This window comes from Fukomys damarensis, unplaced genomic scaffold, assembly GCF_012274545.1.
Source record: "Fukomys damarensis isolate Sample0158 unplaced genomic scaffold, DMR_v1.0_HiC HiC_scaffold_1, whole genome shotgun sequence".
NCBI classification, from domain to species: domain Eukaryota; kingdom Metazoa; phylum Chordata; class Mammalia; order Rodentia; family Bathyergidae; genus Fukomys; species Fukomys damarensis.
This window is the reverse complement of record NW_022900913.1, coordinates 32301967-32321805: the sequence shown is the minus strand read 5'-3', so window position 1 is coordinate 32321805 and position 19839 is coordinate 32301967. Positions and strand designations below refer to the sequence as shown.

The window sequence follows — 19839 nt, the reverse complement described above, 5'->3', positions numbered from 1 at the left end:
CAACCCTGCCAAAATGTGTTATTCTTTGATTTCTTCATAGCAGCCACTCTTTGTGGGGTGAGGTGAAATCTCAGTGTTGTTTTCATCTGCATCTCTTGAATGACCAGTGATGTGGAACACTTTTTCATATATTTAAATGCTGCTTTTACTTCTTTGTCTGAGAAATGTCTGTTCATTTCAGATGCCCACTTTAGAATTGGGTCTTTATATTTGGGGCAGCTGGTTGTTTAGAGTTCTTTATATATTTTAGATAATAGTCCTTTGTCTGAGAAGCAGCTGGAAAAAAGTTTTTCCCACATTGTAGGTTGTCTCTTAGTTCTGTTGATGGTTTCTTTTGCAGTGCAGAAGCTTTTTAATAAGATGAAATCCCAGTTGTTGATTCTTTCTGCTAGTTCCAGTGCTACTGAGAATTTGTTCATAAAGTCTTTTCCTATGCCAATGTCTTCAAGAGTTCTGCCTAACTGATCTTCCAGCAAGTTTTAGTGTTTTTGTTTTTATGTTTAGATCTTTAATCCACTTGGATTTTAATTTAGTGCATGGTGACAGATAAGGGTCTACTTTTAATCTTTTGCAGGTTGAGATCCAGTTTTTCCAACACCATTTATTAAAGAGGCTATCTTTCCTCCAGTGGGGACTGGCAGCTCCTTTGACAAAGATGAGGTAGCTGAGTGCATCTGGAGTTGTTTTGTGTCTTCCAATCTGTTCCATGATCCTCAGGTCTGCTTCTTTGCCAGTACCATGCTGTTTTTATCACAGTGGCTCTGTAGTATAGTTTCAAATTGGGAATTGTTATACTCACTGCTATGTGTCTTTTGCCTAGTATGGCTTTTGCTATTCTAGGTCTCTTATGGTTTCAAATGAATTTTTGGATTCTTCTTTCTAGTTCTGTGAAGTATCGTATTGGGATGGTAATTGGTATTGCATTGAATCTGTATAGCAGTTTTGGTAGTATGGCCATTTTCACTATGTTGATTTTTCCTACCCAAGAGCAGGGGACATTTTTCCATTTTCTTAAATCCTCCTTGATCTCTTTTTTTCATAGTGCTATAGTTTTCAGTGTAGAGGTCTTTTGCTTCTTTTGTTAGGTTGATTACCAGATACTTCATTTTTTTGGGTGCTGTTGCGAAAGGAATTGTTTCCCTAATTTCTTTCTCAGTGATTCTGTTATTTGTGTACAAGAAGGCTATTGATTTTTGGGTGTTGACCTTGTATCCAGCTACTCTGACAAAAATGTCAATTAAGTCTAGAAGTCTTTTGGTGGAGTTTTGGGTCTTTTTTTTGGGTCTTCAATGTAGAGTTTCATATCATCAGCAAATAATGACAGTTTAACTTCTTCCTTTCCTATTTTTATTGCTTTAATTTCTTTCTCTTGTCTGATTGCTATAACTAATGTTTCCAGAACTATATCAAAGAGGAGTGGTGATAGTGGGCATCCTTGTCTTGTTCCTGATTTTAATGTGAAAGTTTTCAGGTTTTGGCCATTTAATATGATTTTGGCTGTTGGTTTTTCATAGATAGCCTTTATTAATTTGAGACATAGACCATCTATTCCAATTTTTTGCAGAGTTTTTATCATGAATGGGTGTTGAATTTTGTCAAATGGTTTTTCTGCATCTATAGAGAGGATCATGTGGTTGTCCTTGACTTTGTTAATATAGTGTATTACATTAATTGATTTACGTATGTTGAACCATCCTTGCATCCCTGGAATAAATCCCACTTGGTCAGGATAAATGATCTTGTTGATGATCCTCTATATTCTGTTTGCTAGTGTCTTATTGAGGATTTTTGAATCTATAATCATTAAGGAGATTGGCCTGTAGTTCTCTTTTTTGTTACATCTTTCCCAGGTTTGGGAATCAAAGTAATATCTGCTTCCAGGAATGAATATGGAAGTATTGCTTCCCTTTCAATTTCATTGAAAAGTCTTAAGAGTAATGGCAGTAGATCTTCTCTAAATGTCTTGTAAAATTCAGCAGTGAATCCATCAGGACCTGGGCTTTTCTTTGTTGGTAAGTTTTTAATTACATTTTCAATTTCACTGATTGTGATTGGGGTGTTTAAAATGTTTTTATCTTCTTCGTTCAACTTCGATAATTCATAAGTATCTAGAAATCTGTCCATTTCTTCTGTGTTTTCCATTTTATTAGAGTACACATTCTCATAGTATGTATTAATGATCCTCTGGATTTCTGTGGGATCTGTTGTGACTTCTTTTTCATTCCTGATTGCATGGATCTGAGCCTTTTTCTTTCCTTTTTTTTGATAAGGTTTGCTAAGGGTTTATCAATTTTATTTATTCTTTCAAAAAACCAACTCTTCGATTCATTTATTTTTTGTATCATTTTCTTAGTTTCCATTGCATTGATTTCTGCTCTAATCTTTATAATTTCCTCTCTGGTTCAAGCTTTGGATTTTTCTTGCTCTTGTTTTTCTAGGAGTCTAAGAGCCATCATTAGGTTGTTTATTTGAGCTTGCTCTGTTTTCCTAATGTGGACATTCAGTGCTATGAATTTTCCACGTAGAACTGCTTTCATTGTGTCCCATAGATTCCTGTATTGGCATTTTTGTTTATTTGTAAAAACTGTCCAATTTCTTCTTTGATTTCCTCTGTGATCCATTGATTGTTCAGGAGAGTGTTGTTGAATTTCCATGTGTTTGTGAAGTTCCTAAGGTTTCTTGTGCTATTGATCTCCAGCTTTATTGCACTGTGATCTGATAATATACAGGGAATAACTTCAGTTCTTTTTCATTTATTTAGATCTGTTTTGTGAGCTAGTGTGTGAGAGAATGACCCATGTGCAGCTGAAAATAATGTATATTCTGATTTTGTGGGGTGGAACACTCTGTAGAAGTCTAATAAGTCCATGTGTTTAAAAGCTTGGTTCAGTTCTAGTATTTTATTGTTGATTTTTGCCTAGATGATCTGTCTTTTTGATGGTGGGGTATTCAGATCCCCCAGTACAATTGTATTAGTGGTTATTTGGTTTTTCATGTTACTTAATAATTGTTTTATATAGTTGGGGGCATTTATGTTTGCAGCATATATGTTTATGATTGTCATTTCTTCCTCTTGGATTGTTCCCTTTACAAGGATGTCATGGCCTTCTTTGTCTCTCTTAATCAGTTTTGGTTTGAAATTTGCTTTGTCTGCAAATAAGATTGCTACCCCTGCTTTTTTCTGTGCTCCTGTCGTGTGGAGAATTGTATTCCATCCTTTCACTTTCAGTCTATGGGCTTCTTTTTGCACTAGGTGTGTTTCTTGTATACAACATACTGTTGGATTTTGCTTCTTAATCCATTCTGCCAATCTGTTTCTCTTGATTGGTGAATTGAGGCCATTGACATTGATAGTTATAATTGATATGTACTGACTTATTATTGTTATGTTATTGTCCTTTTGTTGACTCTTTTTATTTTTTTGTCCTCTCTTTTTAGTTTCTAGCCTTGGCTATTTGATTTGCTCTGTTGGGCCTCCTAGTGTTGTGATCTTCATTGTCTTTTTCTAGGATATTGTTTAAAATTCTTAGTAGTGCTCGTTTAGTATTCATGAAGTTTCTCAAGTATTCTTTGTCGTGGAAGTATCTTATTTCTCCATCCATTTTGAAAGAGAGTTTTGCAGGATGCATCAGTCTTGGTTGTAGGTTGTTTTCTTTTAGGACTTGAAATACCTCACTGCAGGCACTCCTTGACCTGAGGGTTTGTGCTGAAAAATCTGCTGTGATTCTGATGGGCTTTCCTTTGCATGTGATTTGTTTCTTTTCTCTTACTGCTTGTAGTATTTTGTTCTTCTGTTGGGTTCCTGGGATCTTGATTATTATATGTCTAGGTGTAGATTTTTTTTTATTGTGGCTAGTTGGTGTACTATATGCCTAGCTTATCTGTTTGTCTAATTCTTCACCTCTGTTTGGGAAGTTTTCTGTCATTAATTCTGCAAACAGCTTTTTTAAGTCATTTGTATTTTCTCCTACTACTTCATGGATTCCTATCAGTCTTATGTTATTCTTCTTTGCATCATCTAGGAGTTGTTGAATCGATTTCTCATGCTCCCTGACTGTTTTTAAGAGATCTCTCTTTTCATGGTCACTTTCTGCTATCTTATCTTCTATATCTGAGATTCTATCTTTGCAATCTTTTATTCTGTTATGTATGCTTTCAATAGAGTTTTTAATCTCCTGGATACCTGTTTGAATCTGTTTAATGGATTCCATTTCTTTCCCATGTTGGGTGTTCATTGTTTCCATTTCTTTGTTATTCTGGGCCTTTATGGTTTCTATTGTGTTCTCAAGCTCGTCTATTTTTTTGTCAGTTTCTGTTCTGGATTCTCAAATCACGACTTTCATTTTTCTCACCATCTCTATGGTTATATGGGAAATAATTTCTGTTTTGAATTTTTCTAGAGCATTATTGATCAGTTTTTTTACTTCACGTGCTGTGAATTCTGAGTGTCCTGGAGGTTCACTATCTGATTTTTCATCCTCCTTTGTCCTACTGTTTGCCACTGGTGGACTGGAAGTCTGTTTTTGTGGCTTGCTTAAGTGTTTTCTCATCTTTATTTTTGCTGTTGGGGTGACCTTGATTCAATCTCTGGGTCATTAAATCTTCCTGATATCACTGCATCCCAGCCTTTGATTCTCTAATGACTTATAGACATTCTCATTTTCGTAATTGAGAAAACAACTCATCAAATCAATCCCTATCCTTCATCCCTATCGATACAATCAGAAACATAATAAGATCAATCATCACCCTTTATAGCCTTCCACGCCTCTGCAGAGTGCCTCCTAGGATTGGCTCGGTCAGGGGATCTAATGGGGGGGGACTCAGTGGCCCCTGTGCGGCTACCCTCCTGCCACTGTGTCTGAGCTAACCAGTGGTGCCTGCTGGAAATGGCATGGCTCCAGAGGAGGCCATGTAGGAGAGAGGGCTCTGAGTCCAAGCCGGGGCAATGACATAAAACTCATCCACCTGGCGCTGCATTGAAGCCAATCAGCACCTGCTGGAAATGGCACAGCTCCAGAGGAGGCTGCACAGGAGAGCTATTGTAATAATTTTTAATGTAAACATTCACCATATACATTGATCACTACTCACAGATTTGATTGTGGAGCTGCCACTCAGGGGTCATGAGCCAGGCTGATTAAAGTGATAACTATAAAAATAGAAGTTCGCACAAGTTTCTCCAGAACTGAAAGAATGGAGTAGCCAGTAAGCCAAAAAAAGTCAAGGAGATTTTCACAGATGTTCTGTTTGAGCTACATCTTGAGAGAAAGACAAGGTGTTGAGGATAGAGTGAAGACAGAGACACTGAAAGAGAATATAATGTTCAAAGAATGATAGATGGCTTTGTTCCACTAAAATGTAGGGATTATGAGAGGAAATGGCAGTAAGGGAGGATGGTAAAGTAGATTAAAGCTAATAGTCCAAACTATGAAATGTATAGCCCCTTTTTATCTTGAAAACTTTATTAAACTGCCTACATGACAGTAGTACTTTACTCATTAACTGGGAAAATATATGGTGATCAATGGGTTATGAGGAAATGAGTATTATTTTTAAGTGATTTGTAGTCAGTCACAATAACAACTGTGTCTGTTTAATGTATGTGTGGGACACATTATTATATTAATAGACACAATAAGCTGAGTATACAGCTTCTTTTTTTTTTTTTTTTTGTACTGAGGATTGAACTAGGACTTTGGTTTACAAGGCAGACAGTGGAACCACTGAGCTAAATCCCCAGCCCTATAGCTTTTTAAATCTAGCAGAGTAGGCTATCTCATATACTGTGAGGACTCAGTTTTAAATTTAAAAATTATAATCGATTTAGAGCAGCCATATGGAAAAATGGATTCAAATAACAATCAGTTAGAAAGTTGCCCTGGTAAAAGATAATAAATGCGAGGAACAGAGAAAGTGGAGAGAGCTTTGAGAAAGTGTAGAGTAGAATTTGAGAAGACTCTGAACTGAGGATTCTGACAGACCAAACAGAATCCAGGATGATACTTAAATGTCTAAAGATGATTATTTACATGATTAATAATTTTCTGGTTTTCTATTTCAATTCTAGAATGAAAAGAAATTATACTCAGTTGGGGAAGAAGTTGAAATTTCATGCCTAACTGGATTCAAACCTGTTGGGTACCAGTACTTCAAATGCTTACCAGACAGGACCTGGAGGAGAGGAGACATGGAGTGCCAGCGTGAGGACTGCGCAGACATCATGTGTAACTGCGCTGCAGAATGAATGTACCCCATAAAAGTGGAGCAAAGTCACACCCACCCTCAGATCAGTACATTTTACTATTTTTTAGTAACTATGGTGAAAAGATTTACTGAAGCAGCAAATGGAGCTTGTTTGCTAAAATTAGATTCAAAACATCTCCATATTTCAGTTCTCCTGCTCCTGCCCATTAGCCTCGGACATGCAGCACTGAAGCACACTGTTAGGAAGAAACCCTTGAAGCATGCAAACTCTTATCTAACCACAGACATCTGCATTCTCTGGTGTACCAATTGATGAAACCCAAGAAGATGACACTAGACTATATGTCAGAAATAGAATTTTCTGTGAAACTTAATTCTCTCCAGAGCACTACTCCTTGGAACACCTTTACATCCTCTGCTGAGAAAATGTGCATGTAGGCACTGTGTGCATCCATGCCACAGCACAGAAAAATGTGGGATGCAAACCAAGTTCAAATTGAGACTTCAAAACCTTATTATGGGGAAACTTGAAGCAGAATTGAGTTCAGTGTCAATTAGAACATCCTGTCTTGGTATCACACCCACTGTGGTAATTTGCTTTAGGAAGAGCCCAAAAGGTAGAGGAAGAAAATAAATTATTCCATGGAAGAAAAAGGTCCCAATGACATTAGAGAAGTTAAATCTGTCTGGAGCCAGTTCCATAGGAAAGGAACCTCAGATAAGAGAACTGAAGGGTGGCGTCAATGGAGGGATCTCCAAGGGGAAGTAAAGTATCCTTAGCTCAGAAGCTTCTGAATTAAAAGGAGGATCAAAGCTGAACAAATACAGTGAATCTCGTTCAGATCATCTCTTGGGTAATATTCAACCTGTTTGGGCTTGTGGAGTGTTCTGTTTCACTAAACACATCTCAAATGTTGTTCCCCATGCAGAAATGGCGTGCTTCAAACCAGTTGTGCCAGAAATGCTGACACTCTCCCCATTTCAGAGAGTGTACAGAATTGGTGAATCCATTGAAGTGATTTGCCCCAAAGGCTTTGTGGTTGCTGGGCCATCCAGGTACACATGCAAGGGAAATTCCTGGACACCACCCATTTCAGACTCACTTAACTGTGAAAAAGGTGAGTGACAAAACAAGATTTGGGATTCTAATAAAGTTGGGTCCCATAAAATTGGTAGTGCACCATCTAAAGAGATACTGTTTATTAACTGCAATCAGGAGGGCAAAAGCAGAAGAATCCAATGGAAGCTCAGGCTATATTCTACTCTGTGCAGGTAATAAGGGCAGGCAGCGAATAATGGCTTCAAATTTTAGAGGGTGACTTCTGTTTTCTTTTCCAGCATAAAACTCTAATATTTAGGTGTACAAGATTTCTCCTCTAATAAGATCAAAAATTTTTGCTTCAAGTGGAAAGCCATAAAATGTAGTAAACATATAATGAGGCACTTTATTATTACCTAAGTAGAAAATTTCAAATGTTCTCTTAATAGAATAAGCTCAATTTGTCATCTGTTTTTTCTTTATTGTAACTTCTCTAAAATAGGGGTTTCTAGTGGCTTAGATGGTGAATTAAATACCTATCTAAGCCCTGTCCTTCAAACTCTGGTGTCAGTGAGTTGAAAAGAGCTCAGTGTTTGGTAGTTGTTTAAAAACTGTCCTAGGCCTGGGGCTTTAGCTCAGATGCAATGTGCCTGCCTCTCAAGCACAAGACCCTGAGTACTATCCCCAATACTGGTGGAAAAACAAACAAACAAACAAACAAAACCTCTCCTAGCTGGAACAGATTTTTTTAATATTTTCATTACAAATAAATGATAAGTTTTTGAAGAGATAGATTTATTTATTCTTATTTGAACATTATACAATTGTATAAAGATTACCAGGTACCCCAAAATACATACAATTTTTATGTATTGATTTAAAGTTTTTAACTAAAATAAGTAAAATAAGCAAAACTCTCCTATATAATTCAATTATGCCCTTAGAGTTCAGAACCACTGTATTTTTCTGTTTGTGTTTTTGTTTTTCTAGTTAGTTTGTTATGGTCCAAAGACTAAAGCCAGTGATACTTTCTGAGGTCCACCTTACTTTTTATCTTGAGACAGCGTCTCACTACTTTGTCCAGATGACTTCAAATTTACAATTTTATTGCTTCCATAGTAATACTGTTTTAGAAAAGAAAACTTATAAATTTATTTAACAGAATATAGAACAAGGTAGAGTTTTCATATATTTTCTACCTAAGTCTTTTCATCAACTAATTCAGTGGTTTCATCAACTAATTCAAAACCAATTTTTAACTGATCAAAGTTTCATCTTAGTTTTTTTTCTTTTTGGTTTTTTTGTTTGTTTGTTTGTTTGTTTGTTTTTTTTTGTTTTTTGAGACAGGGTTTTGCGTGTGGTTGAGACTGACCTGGAACTCACTATGTAGCCCTGGATGGTCTCGAACTCACAGTGATCCTCCTGCCTCAGCCTCCCAAGTGCTGGGATTACAGGCGTGTGCCACCACACCCAGCCTAGTTTTTATTTTTAAAACTCTGTTTTTTTCTTTTATTTTGTCAGCTTACATACTGAATCATCTTATGTCATAACACGTGTAACTGGCATAAACATTTTGAAAACAAGGATACCTCATCCTTCCCAAACATACAGTCTTCTGGTGAGATCACACAGTGTGGAGTTTTAAAAGAGAATATCCCTCTGCTGTGAAAGATCAGTGGGAGACAGCCAGCCAGCAGGACAGTCAATTGTGGTAGAGAGAGTATCTATTAATCAGTATCTTGCAAAAGCTCCAATATACTTATTAAATAATGTCTCATTTATCTGAGGTTGATACGATTAAGCTCATTTTGCTTATAGATAAAGCAGAGGCACAGAGAGGCTAACTTGACACAGGGTTGGAAAGTCAGGATCACACAGGAGCTGAGCAACAGCTCTGCTAACTCCCTAAGCTCTTTGCTATCAGGATTCTTTCTTCTCTCCTGGGATTTCATACTGTGTGAAGGATGGGAAAATGTTAGTCTTAAGAATAACTTTAAGTCAAACTATTGAGAAAGAGTTCTCATGGGAAGTGGTAAGAAGTTCAGTTTACTAATGATGCTGTGGATTCATAAGGTTCCTGATTGTAATATTAAATAATACATAATATGAATTTCAGGGCTATATGTGTGTTTGGAAATTGTAGGTGTCAGAAGGTCAGGATCATCTAGACACCATAGGTAGTATCTTCTTACTGAGTGTTTATGAATGGACACACACACACAAACACACACACGCACACACACCACTCACACAAAAGGCTCTGTCCTTGCATAAGAAATGGAAATTATAATCCAATATAAAACATCCTTCACCTCAACTAAATATCCTGTCTCATATACTTTTTCTCTAGCAATACTAACAGAAAGACCAGTAAGAGGAGAAAAGACAATGACAATCAGCCACAAAAATTAGCCATGGTGAGGTAAAGAGACTAGTTGGCCAAGGAAACACTTTTACTGCTTTCAACATGAAAATTTTCTCCCCATGATGTAATGAGATCTTGGTGTCACTTTCTTCCAATTTAATCCTTTCTTGAGAATGATTGAGAACCTAACAGCACCTCTGAAAACCCTCTTTCTCTCAACACTTCAAATCTTAAAGAATGTTGCTATTTCCAGGTTTCCTTGGGCTGGGCATTGTAGGCCATTCAGTTCCAACACCAGCTTCAGCCTAAGGTTTGGGGGAGACCAAAGAACCATCGCATGTGATCACTATTTCAAGCACACAGCTACAGAACAATGCTCTGTGCCACTTGAAATCTCATTCTCTATAGAGAATAGCTTGGTGCATAGCTTGAGGATTTTCCCTGACTTGGGTTTGGATTTATTTACAGAGGGAAAAGAAGCTTAACTGTCTAAGATACCAAGGAAAACTAATCTCATATCATTGTAAATCTTAGCAGACTTCCCAGAGCTGCAAGGCTCCACATTTGTGAAGGTTCTAGACTGAACTTCACCAGATGGAATGAGGGGCCTAACAGAAGCTAAGAGTAGGTAATGGAAATACCAGCAAAGAAGAGAATGACGCATTTTCAGAATCTTTATTGTTTACTCTAACATAGCCTTCTTCCTTCTCAATTAAACCTTCTTTTATATCTTTAGACAAAGAAGAGAAACTATGATCTGAGTCACCCTTTCTGCCATGTGATTTGTGCAAATATCTATATATGGCTACTTATTTCCTACCTTGACAATTAGCTTGCTTACAAAGGCCATCCTGAGCCTGGGTAGTCAGACCCAGATTGATGCTGTGTGTTTCATCCAACATGCTGAGGAAGTTAACTCCAGGTCTTACACCCCTAGTCTAAAGGCCCTTTGGGCTGGTCTCAATATAAGCAAAGATAACTAAAGCTTCTCCTTACAAGTAATATGCACCAAGTATATTTTTAATCCCTTTCCCTAACATGCACACTATTCAATTTCTCATCTGAATTCAAGCATCATTTCCTTATTGATCTTCCCTTACTTTTCCCAGGAGGGATTTTCTTGCTGTATGATCTTCTGAAACCATGTTCCCAGTCTTCAAAAGACTTCTATCAGCCTTTCATTAGAATCCATTATTACATTATTTGATTGATGCCTGTTTTCCTAATATGTTTTTAGATTCATGAAAAAGAGACCACTGCTATTTTCTTCTCTCTTCGTCAATATGCTACCCCCATCCTCTTTTTTCTTGGTCTCTCCTTTCTTACATTCCTTCCTTCCTTCCTTCCTTACCATAATATTCTAAGTATTAGAATATTCTAATGTTTAGCACATTGTACAGAGATAAATAACTACATTTAAGTGTTGCATTTTTCCATTGATTCTTCTATAAGAAAATCCAACTTTCAAGTGATTACCCTAGGAAACCACTGCTACCTCTCTGCCTGTTGCTCTCTGTTTGGAGTGAGCTGCCGCCCACACTAGGACATTAAACACTAGAGCTTCTTGGAGTTCAGATCGGGCCCCTCACTTCATGCTTCACTCCTGCTAGGGAGCCCTTTTCACATTTATAGCCTCACTGACTCCCTCAAAGACTAATAAATTTAAATTTTTACCATAGACTTCTCAACTGAAATTTAAATAAATATATATATATATATATATAAATTCTTCTACATATATTTTGGTTTGGCGTCTTAAAGATATCATAAATTTAATGTGCAAGGAGAATATGTACAGAGAGAGAATTCCCTTCCTTAAAACTAAGCGTCTTCTAGTATTTTCTCCTACGCCAACCAGAAACTTAGTAATCATACCTGATGGCTCTCATAATTCACCAAAATATCTAATACGGTTTTAACCTGTTATATATTTCTCAGGTATATTCACTTTTGCACTTTGATCCAAATCTCTGTCCCTTTCACCTGAATTACTATCATAACTTCATAGATCAGTTGCCAAATCTATCTTGATTCCCATTCCTCTTTGGGAAATCTATGCAAATCTACGTCCTGCTCAGAAGCCAAAATTAATTTTTCAAAATCTACACCTGATTTTATCACATCACACTTGCCTAAAAAAATGGTACATCTGCCTTGCTTGGGAAATGAAGGGGAAAAAGCCCTATGAAAGCATGGACAGCCTACCACATACCCACTTCTCAGACCATATCTTGCTACACTACATGCTTTCATCATTCTGCATGTCAACAAGGTTAGCTTTCTCCCTGTTTCAGGAAAGTCATGTGCTGCCTCCCTTTTGAACATACCTGATGTTCCCTCTGCCTCAAACAATCTCTCTCCATTTTCCCCCTTTTACCATGCCTAAGCTTTTATGATACATCATTTTTCTTGATTGCATGCTTTCTCTTTAATAGAATTAAAAATGGCAGGAATTCTAAATGCATTTGTGTGTTTGTTTGATCAGTCTGTCTGCCTACACAAAGACTATAAACTCTCTCAAAACAGAATCAGGATTTTGTTCAATCCGCTGTTCCCCAAACCTAGCAGAGTGCTAGGAAAACTATGTATTCAATAAATTTTTGGAAAATATGAACAATATTTACAACCATTTCACCAATTTTATTTTCTTTAGTTCTGAACTTAACAACTTTAGTCTGAAAATGGCAGTGTATATGATCTGGAAAGGACATTTCAAGTGGAAAATTTCTTGAAAACATATTTGGAGAAGCCAAAATGAATGTTCTAACTCCAGGATATAAATGAAAATTGTTGGCTACTATCTCTTCTCCTAAATTCTAGCTTATCTCTAGAAAGCCATGCTGTGCACTACGCCTGCCTTTTATTTCATTTCAGATACACTGACAAAATTAAAGGGCTCTTGCCAGCCAGGACAAAAACAATCAGGATCAGAATGCATTTGTCTGTCTCCAGAAGAAGACTGTAGGTAAGAGATACTCCATGGACTGCTTTTGCAAATTGGGGGAAATAGTCTAGTATAAGCAGCCTGATGGAAAAGATGAGCTTCTTAAAGAAAAACATGAGGCATATTAATTGTCAAGTAACTGATACCCCTGTGTGCACCTACTGAGCAGCAATCTTTTAAAAACTGTCTCTCAGCCTGAATCCCATATTTGAATGGCCTTTTTTTGTTTAGACAGTTTTACTTTGGTTTTAAAAATTTTCTTTGTATTTGGTTTTTCATGTGGGGACAGAAAGCTTAGAAAAGAAAAATTCCACATCTTTGTGTCACTTTCATGTGTTAGCTCACTTCTCTTTGTTGGTATAACTTCTTTTCTGAACAAACTCAAGATTGTTAACAATGTCTATTAATTGAATGGTTACTTTCAGCTGAATCTAAAACAAATCCAAAGCAGTGTTCACTTAAGACAAAATTTTGTTTCTCTCATACAAAATAAATATTGAGATGAGTGGCTGAGGGTGAGCCTGGTGATTCTCTTTTTGTAGATAAGACTGAAACTACTTCCAGCTCTGTCTTACCATCCTCAAAGTTATTTCATCATCTAAGATTGCTTTGCTAGAACTGGAAGGCAGAAAGACCAAAGATGGAGCATATTCTTTCTTCTAAATTTTTCTGAAAACTCACTACTTATTTCCATATTCACATGGCCACACATACCTGTAAGGGAGACTGGGAATGCAATGCTTTGGATGCATAACTATTCTAAAGAAAATTACAGTTTACTTACTGAGGAGGTTAAAGAATGGGTGCCGGAGGTTGAAAGCACAGTTGTTAATATTTCACTTCTAACAATGATTGGCTCTCAGATTTCTCTGTATTGCAGGTGAACAAATGTTTGTAGGGATTCAGATATTATTTTTTGGAGAGGACAATTAGATCTTTGTCTATATAATTTCATCTACCCTCTTCAATATTGCTGCTGGAGTCCCCTCACTAGCAGGCAGACTTCTAGGGATCACTAGCAGCATTCATATTGTGCATTGATCAGAAGAAGCTTCTTTTTCATCTGTGCAGTAGCAAATCATGAGAATACTTGCTGCTCCCTTATTCCAGCTCTCTACTGTTTCTTCAAGCTCTTCCTGTACATTTCTGATTATACAGAGTCAAAATTGTTTACAGAAGTTGCTAGCCCACAGCTAAAGTTTTCTGAACAGAGAAAATAGCCTCTTATTCTTAGTCATGGTCTTTGGTTCCTGGAAACAGTTTTATATACCAGAGCACTGATTGCTAACTCTAAAGTTGACATCAGAGAAGAAAATCATATTTGGATTAAGAAAGGGGATCTTGTCCTTTCAGCAAGAGTAAATCTATAGTACAAATGAACTTGAAAAGCTATATAATGACTACATGACATGTTCTAAATTAACATTACAAGCAAGGAGCAATTTTAGAGATCAGAGGAAATAGATATGATGATATATTGGATTGGTATGGAGCTTCAAAGTGTATCTGGGAACAGAGCTAGACACAGATAGGCAGAGAAGAGAGACAACACAGTGCTCATTGAGCAAGACCATGGTAGAAGCAAAAGAAGAGTAATGCAATCAGCTTAGAAAATGAATTATCAGCTGATAAATATGAATTTAGTAAAATGAGAAAATAATACTAGAAAGGAAGTTGATTGGAAGATTTTGGTTACTGAATTCTTCAGACTTTAATTTCAAATCAATTGGCATTAAGACTAAGATGAAATTTTAGAAAATGAATCTCAAATAGCATGAAAGTTGAATGGAGGACTGAGATAATTTGTTGGAAGTAAGAGAAAAATTGAAAGTAATTGGAAAAGAAAACTGGGTGGTAAATTAAAACACTAAATTTGCTACATGCCAACTGGTCTTCATATATATTTGCTTTCCTTTTCTGGGCAGTCATTATTCAGAAGATCTCTGTATATTTGACACAGACTCCAATCATTACGTTACTTCATCGGCTTGTATGTTTTTGGCCAAGAAGTGTTTAAATAGTCAGCATCTCCATTTTCTCCATATTGGTTCCTGCCAAGAAAGTGAACTGTTAGAATGGGGTCTTGAAAGGACAAAACTTGCATCCAATAGCACAAAGAAAGAATCCTGTGGCTATGATACCTGCTATGACTGGGAAAAATGTTCAGGTAAGCCACGGTGTTGACCATATGCTAAAAATGCTCTCACTCAAAATTTATCTCATATAGTATGGTGTTTCTTCTCCACATTTATTCTTCATCTTTATTAAAGTAATCTTTCCTTTAAATTTTTTTCTTTTATTTCTTAAACAACATTTAAGTGATTTAAACAGAAAAGAGAGACTCTAACTACCTACAATTAGGACTAATCACCTTAATATAGCGATTATCTTTCTAATTCTTTTCTGTGCACATGTCATCAGTGTTACCTTAGGCCCAAGCAGGAAGAGCATGTGTCCTGATTTCATGCTGCAGGCACTCCTTCTCACAGCCAGCTTTAGAGGACTTCTTTAGTACTGTCATTTTGTCCTCTGGAGATTGATTGGTTGGATCAACAATACTGTCCAGGTGGGGATGAGTTTAACAAGGATATGATTATAAGAAGTACCTTCCTGCAATTTCCTTAAGACCTCTTCCAATGCCTGGAACCAGCCAGGGCTGGAAGAGCTGTTCAAGAAAATGCCCTGATCCCCAATACCCCAAAAAAGAAAAAAAGAGAAGAAAGAAAAGAAATGCTCTGGGCCCTATTTTTCTCCCTGTAGAATATTCTCCAGACCTCTGCAGCTTCCCTTCACCACCATGCATAGAGTCAACCAGAGGCAATTGGCACTACATCTATGAATTGCCCAGAAGCAGGAACTCAAGCGGTACATTTGCTTTGAGATGAAGCCTGACCCTGAAATACTCAAAACTGAGCTTCATGTAACAGACAATAATGGCTGCAGATTAGGATTTTAGAGAACTGAAACATACAAGTAGATTTCCCTCGAGACACATTTTCAAAACTCTATCTTAAATCTGAGCATAGAATATATATAATGGAAACTTGTCGAATTGTTACAGCTAACTTTGATAAAACCACCTTGCATTTGCAACAACACCAACAAAAGATTAAAAACATACTGTTCCCCTTTGCTCTTCTTCCGCTTTCTATCCCGGAGTTCTTCAGCTCAGTCCCAGGGAGAAGAAAGGTCTTGTTACGCAAAGCTAGGTATTTCCCGATCTGTTTAAGGCTGATTATCAAGATTCAGCTTTTCTGACCCATGACAGAGGGTAGACATGGTGGCACAATGAGTGAGCCATCTGATGGCAGTAATTCAAGAGGTGAATATCTGGGCTACTGACCTTCATGCCGCATTTGATCAGTGAGATTCATCACAAGACCACATACCGGGCATGAGGCACAGTGCTCATTTCTAATCACAATGAAATCATCCTATTGATAAAGACACTACTGCTCATTTTTGGATGCTTGGTCAAACCCTATGAGTCAATGGAAAGCTCCCTCAGATACAATAACTTGGGTAGAAAAGGGCTGATTTATTATGCAGTATATTTTTTCATTTTTAAATATAACACTTTTTGAGAAATTAGTATAAGAATATTATATCAAAAATACAAATAGAAAATAAAAAGAACTTGGACAACAGGTAGGATAAAAAATTGTTTAAAGTCAGCTTTCTTTCTTCCTTGTCAGGAGGAAAGAAATTCAAGAAACTCTTGAAAAAATTATAAAAAGGAATTTTATAATTCTGCTATTTTCCCACAAGCTATTCTTTTTCTTTAATTTTTTTCCACAAGCTATTCTTTTCATATGTGTTACTACAAAATAATTGGTGGCAAACAATTTCATCATAATATCTCCTTTTCTAATACCCCTTTGTTATACATGCATCTTAATTGCCCACAGACTCTAGGAATTTAAATTTGTCAAAAAAGATGCTAAAATATTTAGATGCTTAACCAATTTTGTTCAAATTAGAAGAATATTTTGGGATCACCAAACCAACACATGAATGTTTCTTATTAAGAGATTTATTTCAGTAGTTTAAAGTGTTTTAAACCCTGCACATAGAAAACTCAGAGATGTGATCTGTTTCTCTCAGCATTCTTCAACTGGGGAGCAAGTCAGTGTCACAGAAAATGCTGTTTGGAGGACCACTAGAGAATAGCATCATTGTATAAACTAATACATTTATGAAGACAGAGAAAACTAGCACTGTATTTTATACCAAACCCACTCCTGGCAAGTTGGGATAGTAGAGATTTTCATTTTAACTGAATGTCACCTTGATTAAACTGTTCTTGATTACATTGTGCTCTTTGTTACTCTTTTCATTCACTCTTTAAAATGAAATAAGGAAAAGTTTGAAGTACAGCTTCAAAACAACACAAAGTTCCCTTTTCAAAAGTTAGAACAGGAATGCCTTCCCCAGAGAGTCAAGCAACAGAAAGGTGAAATTCATTCAGCAAAATCCATTTAGCATCCAATATGTGGAAATTGCTGTACAAGGAAGGCATGGTACAAAGAACCCTTTGTACACTTCAAATTGTTCATGGTAGTCAGTGGAGTAACATTACACAGTAATTGCATGAATCACTTTAATATGAAACGGTGTGTGATAAGAGCTGTACTAGAGATAATTACTCTCTCAACTGGAAAGTTTTCATAAGCATGAAATGTGAACACTGAATGTTGAACATTAGTCAGTGGTAGTGGTGGGAAGGGCCTTTTGGTGCTTGTAGTCTACAAATTGGGCTAAGAGCATTTAAGCTACAATCATACTAAGAGAGTTCCTACTGTGCCTTTCCAAAAGCCTGGGAATTGATTTCCTCACCAAAAAATGGAACAGTTCCGGGTATTCTTACAACTCCAACCCTTCCAAGAATGGTCAAGTCTTTTCACAGATAGAATCTTCTCTAGAGAAAAGATAGGAAGAAAATGCATGCTTTTCATCAAATGTTTCCTAGTAGGGGCAAGATGTCTATGCATGTGGTACATATGAGTATCTCCCTAACTTTTTCTATTTTGTTCCATAAGGTGAAAAACATGGAAAAGAATTAGAAAAAGGCATTAATGACATCATCAGTGACACTCAGGCTGATGCCAGTAATTTGGTTATATTGATGATCCCACATCCATGAAATACTTTATATGCTTATATCTGTACCAGAATTCAAAACTTTTAATCAACCAATCCAGAGTAATTAAAATGTACAGCTGAATAGGTCATAGTGATGGATGAACATTAATGTTCTCAAACAAAGCACTTATAATTTTCTTAGAGAAAAGATATGTGTAAGTAGAAAGCATAAAATTATCGGATATGATACTGAAAAATTATACTATTAAACTGAGTTAAAGAAAAGATCATGAGAGTTAAGTGGTTATGAAATGTTTCATGAAGGAAAGAGTTGTAGAGAATTGATATGGGGAGAGGTGTTAAAAATAACATGTTAGTCTGGCAGAAGAAAGGAAAGAAACAGTAAAAGCACAAAAGCATTAACAACTTTGGAATCTTGTTTGGAAAACTGAGAGGGGGTTGATCTACATGGAGTGGAGAAAGCAAAAAATTGTTTTAAATAATGTTAGAAAAAGAAGTTGAGGTTAAAGTGTGGAGGACCTTAAACTTTGACTAAAGCATACCCATATATTAATGAATATTTCTCTAACATAATTTATATAGAATGTGTGATCTCGGTCACCTTACCTCACTCAAAATGATTATTTTAAAGATATTTCATAAATACAAATTATATGAATTATGAAGTGATTAGGGGATCCCAAAACGAAGTCTCATAAGAGAATCACCTGGTTGAACAACAGCTGCCTAAAAATACAGATCTCCAAGTATAACCTAGGAATATTCTAGAAAGAAATAAACAAATGTGGGCAGATTGCTTAACCTCTCTGAGCTGTTTTATCATCTGTAGTATTAGAACAATAGTTTAATTAATATTGTTTGCTGGGTGGATTTAATGAAATAAGGAATATTAAGTATTTGGCATATTGTGTAATTTTCTAGTTCATGTCCTATAAATAATAACTACAGTGTACTTAGGCAGTACAAGAAAAAAATAATAAAACAGAAAAGACAGACTGAAGACTGTGGAAATGGATTAACAGCACTAGTGACTATGGGCAGGGAGAGGGGAAGGTGTCAGAGGCAGCTCAGCTCTGAGATCCTACCAGCTTAGGATGCACTCTGCTGTCTTGTATTCAGGTCGCTCCTATTAATCACAATCATGCCTTTTGGGTCATTGCCTTTGATTCAACTTTCTTATTCACTGTCACCCAGGAGCTCGCCCCTGTGGGGATGGGTTAAGTAAAGCCAAGCCCTGCAGTACTGTGATGCTGCGCTGTCTCTATGTCTCCTTGCAGCCTCCACTTCCAGCTGTATCTGCCTGTTGCCCCCTCAGTGCATCAAAGGTGGAAACCAACTCTACTGTGTCAAAATGGGGTCATCAGCACGCAAGAAAACAGCGAACATCTGTGAAGTGGGAGCTGTGAGATGTGCAAAAAGAAAAGTGGAAATACTGCATGCCGGGAGGTGCCTGGCCTAGCACAATTACTGAAGAACAGACTCACTATCCAGAAGAAACCCCTACAGAAGGACGTTTTTGTGCAGGGAGTATGCTAGCTTGGCCAGAAACTACTAACATTTTTTTGATGTTGGTTTCACACCATTATTCTCTCCCTAACTCTTCCTGATCCAGCATCCCCTATCAAGTCCCAGTCCATGTCACCCCATAATATGCCCCCCTGTGACAACTCTCATGTGAGTCTAGTAAATATTCTTAATCACATTTCATGAAAATAAGGAGAATTTAAAGGCCTTATAAAGCATGTGGTATTAAGCATTCTCACAATAAAAAATGAGTAAAAACCATAATTTTCTTCAATGAATTAGTGAAGAAATCTACAGTACCTATAAAACATATTCTGGAAAACTAACCATCATATATTCATTCAACAAATAATTTCTAAATATATACAATTTGCTGAGCACTGTTAACGGTCCTAAAAAAAACAGGCAAAAGCCCTTACCTTCATAAAGTTCATATTCACATGGGGCTAGACATACAAAAAATAACTGAAAAGTATGTAATATGCTTGATGTTGATCATTACTATGGAAAAAATATAGCAGGGAAGGGTGAATCCCATCCTTAAACATCATCTTATGCAAAAAGATATTCCATAGTAATAAACATCACAAAGCATGATTGAGTCCAAGTGGGAAACACCTTATTTACAGTAGTTAAAGCTAAACTTCTTTTCTGAGT

At 36.6% G+C, this 19839-nt stretch overlaps 1 protein-coding gene across 1 annotated transcript in view; it reads left to right on the top strand.

The window, feature by feature from the left end:
• The window catches only part of C6 (complement C6), a 68992-nt gene extending 49552 nt beyond the window's left edge, over positions 1 to 19440 (top strand). Inside the window, exons 14-18 of the mRNA XM_010633875.1 lie at positions 6071 to 6203; positions 7137 to 7325; positions 12486 to 12576; positions 14481 to 14722; positions 18936 to 19440. Coding sequence (XP_010632177.1) covers positions 6071 to 6203; positions 7137 to 7325; positions 12486 to 12576; positions 14481 to 14722; positions 18936 to 19117 — 837 coding nt within the window. The 3' untranslated portion in view covers positions 19118 to 19440. The remainder of the gene's footprint in view (positions 1 to 6070; positions 6204 to 7136; positions 7326 to 12485; positions 12577 to 14480; positions 14723 to 18935) is intronic.
• Positions 19441 to 19839: the final 399 nt, after the last annotated feature.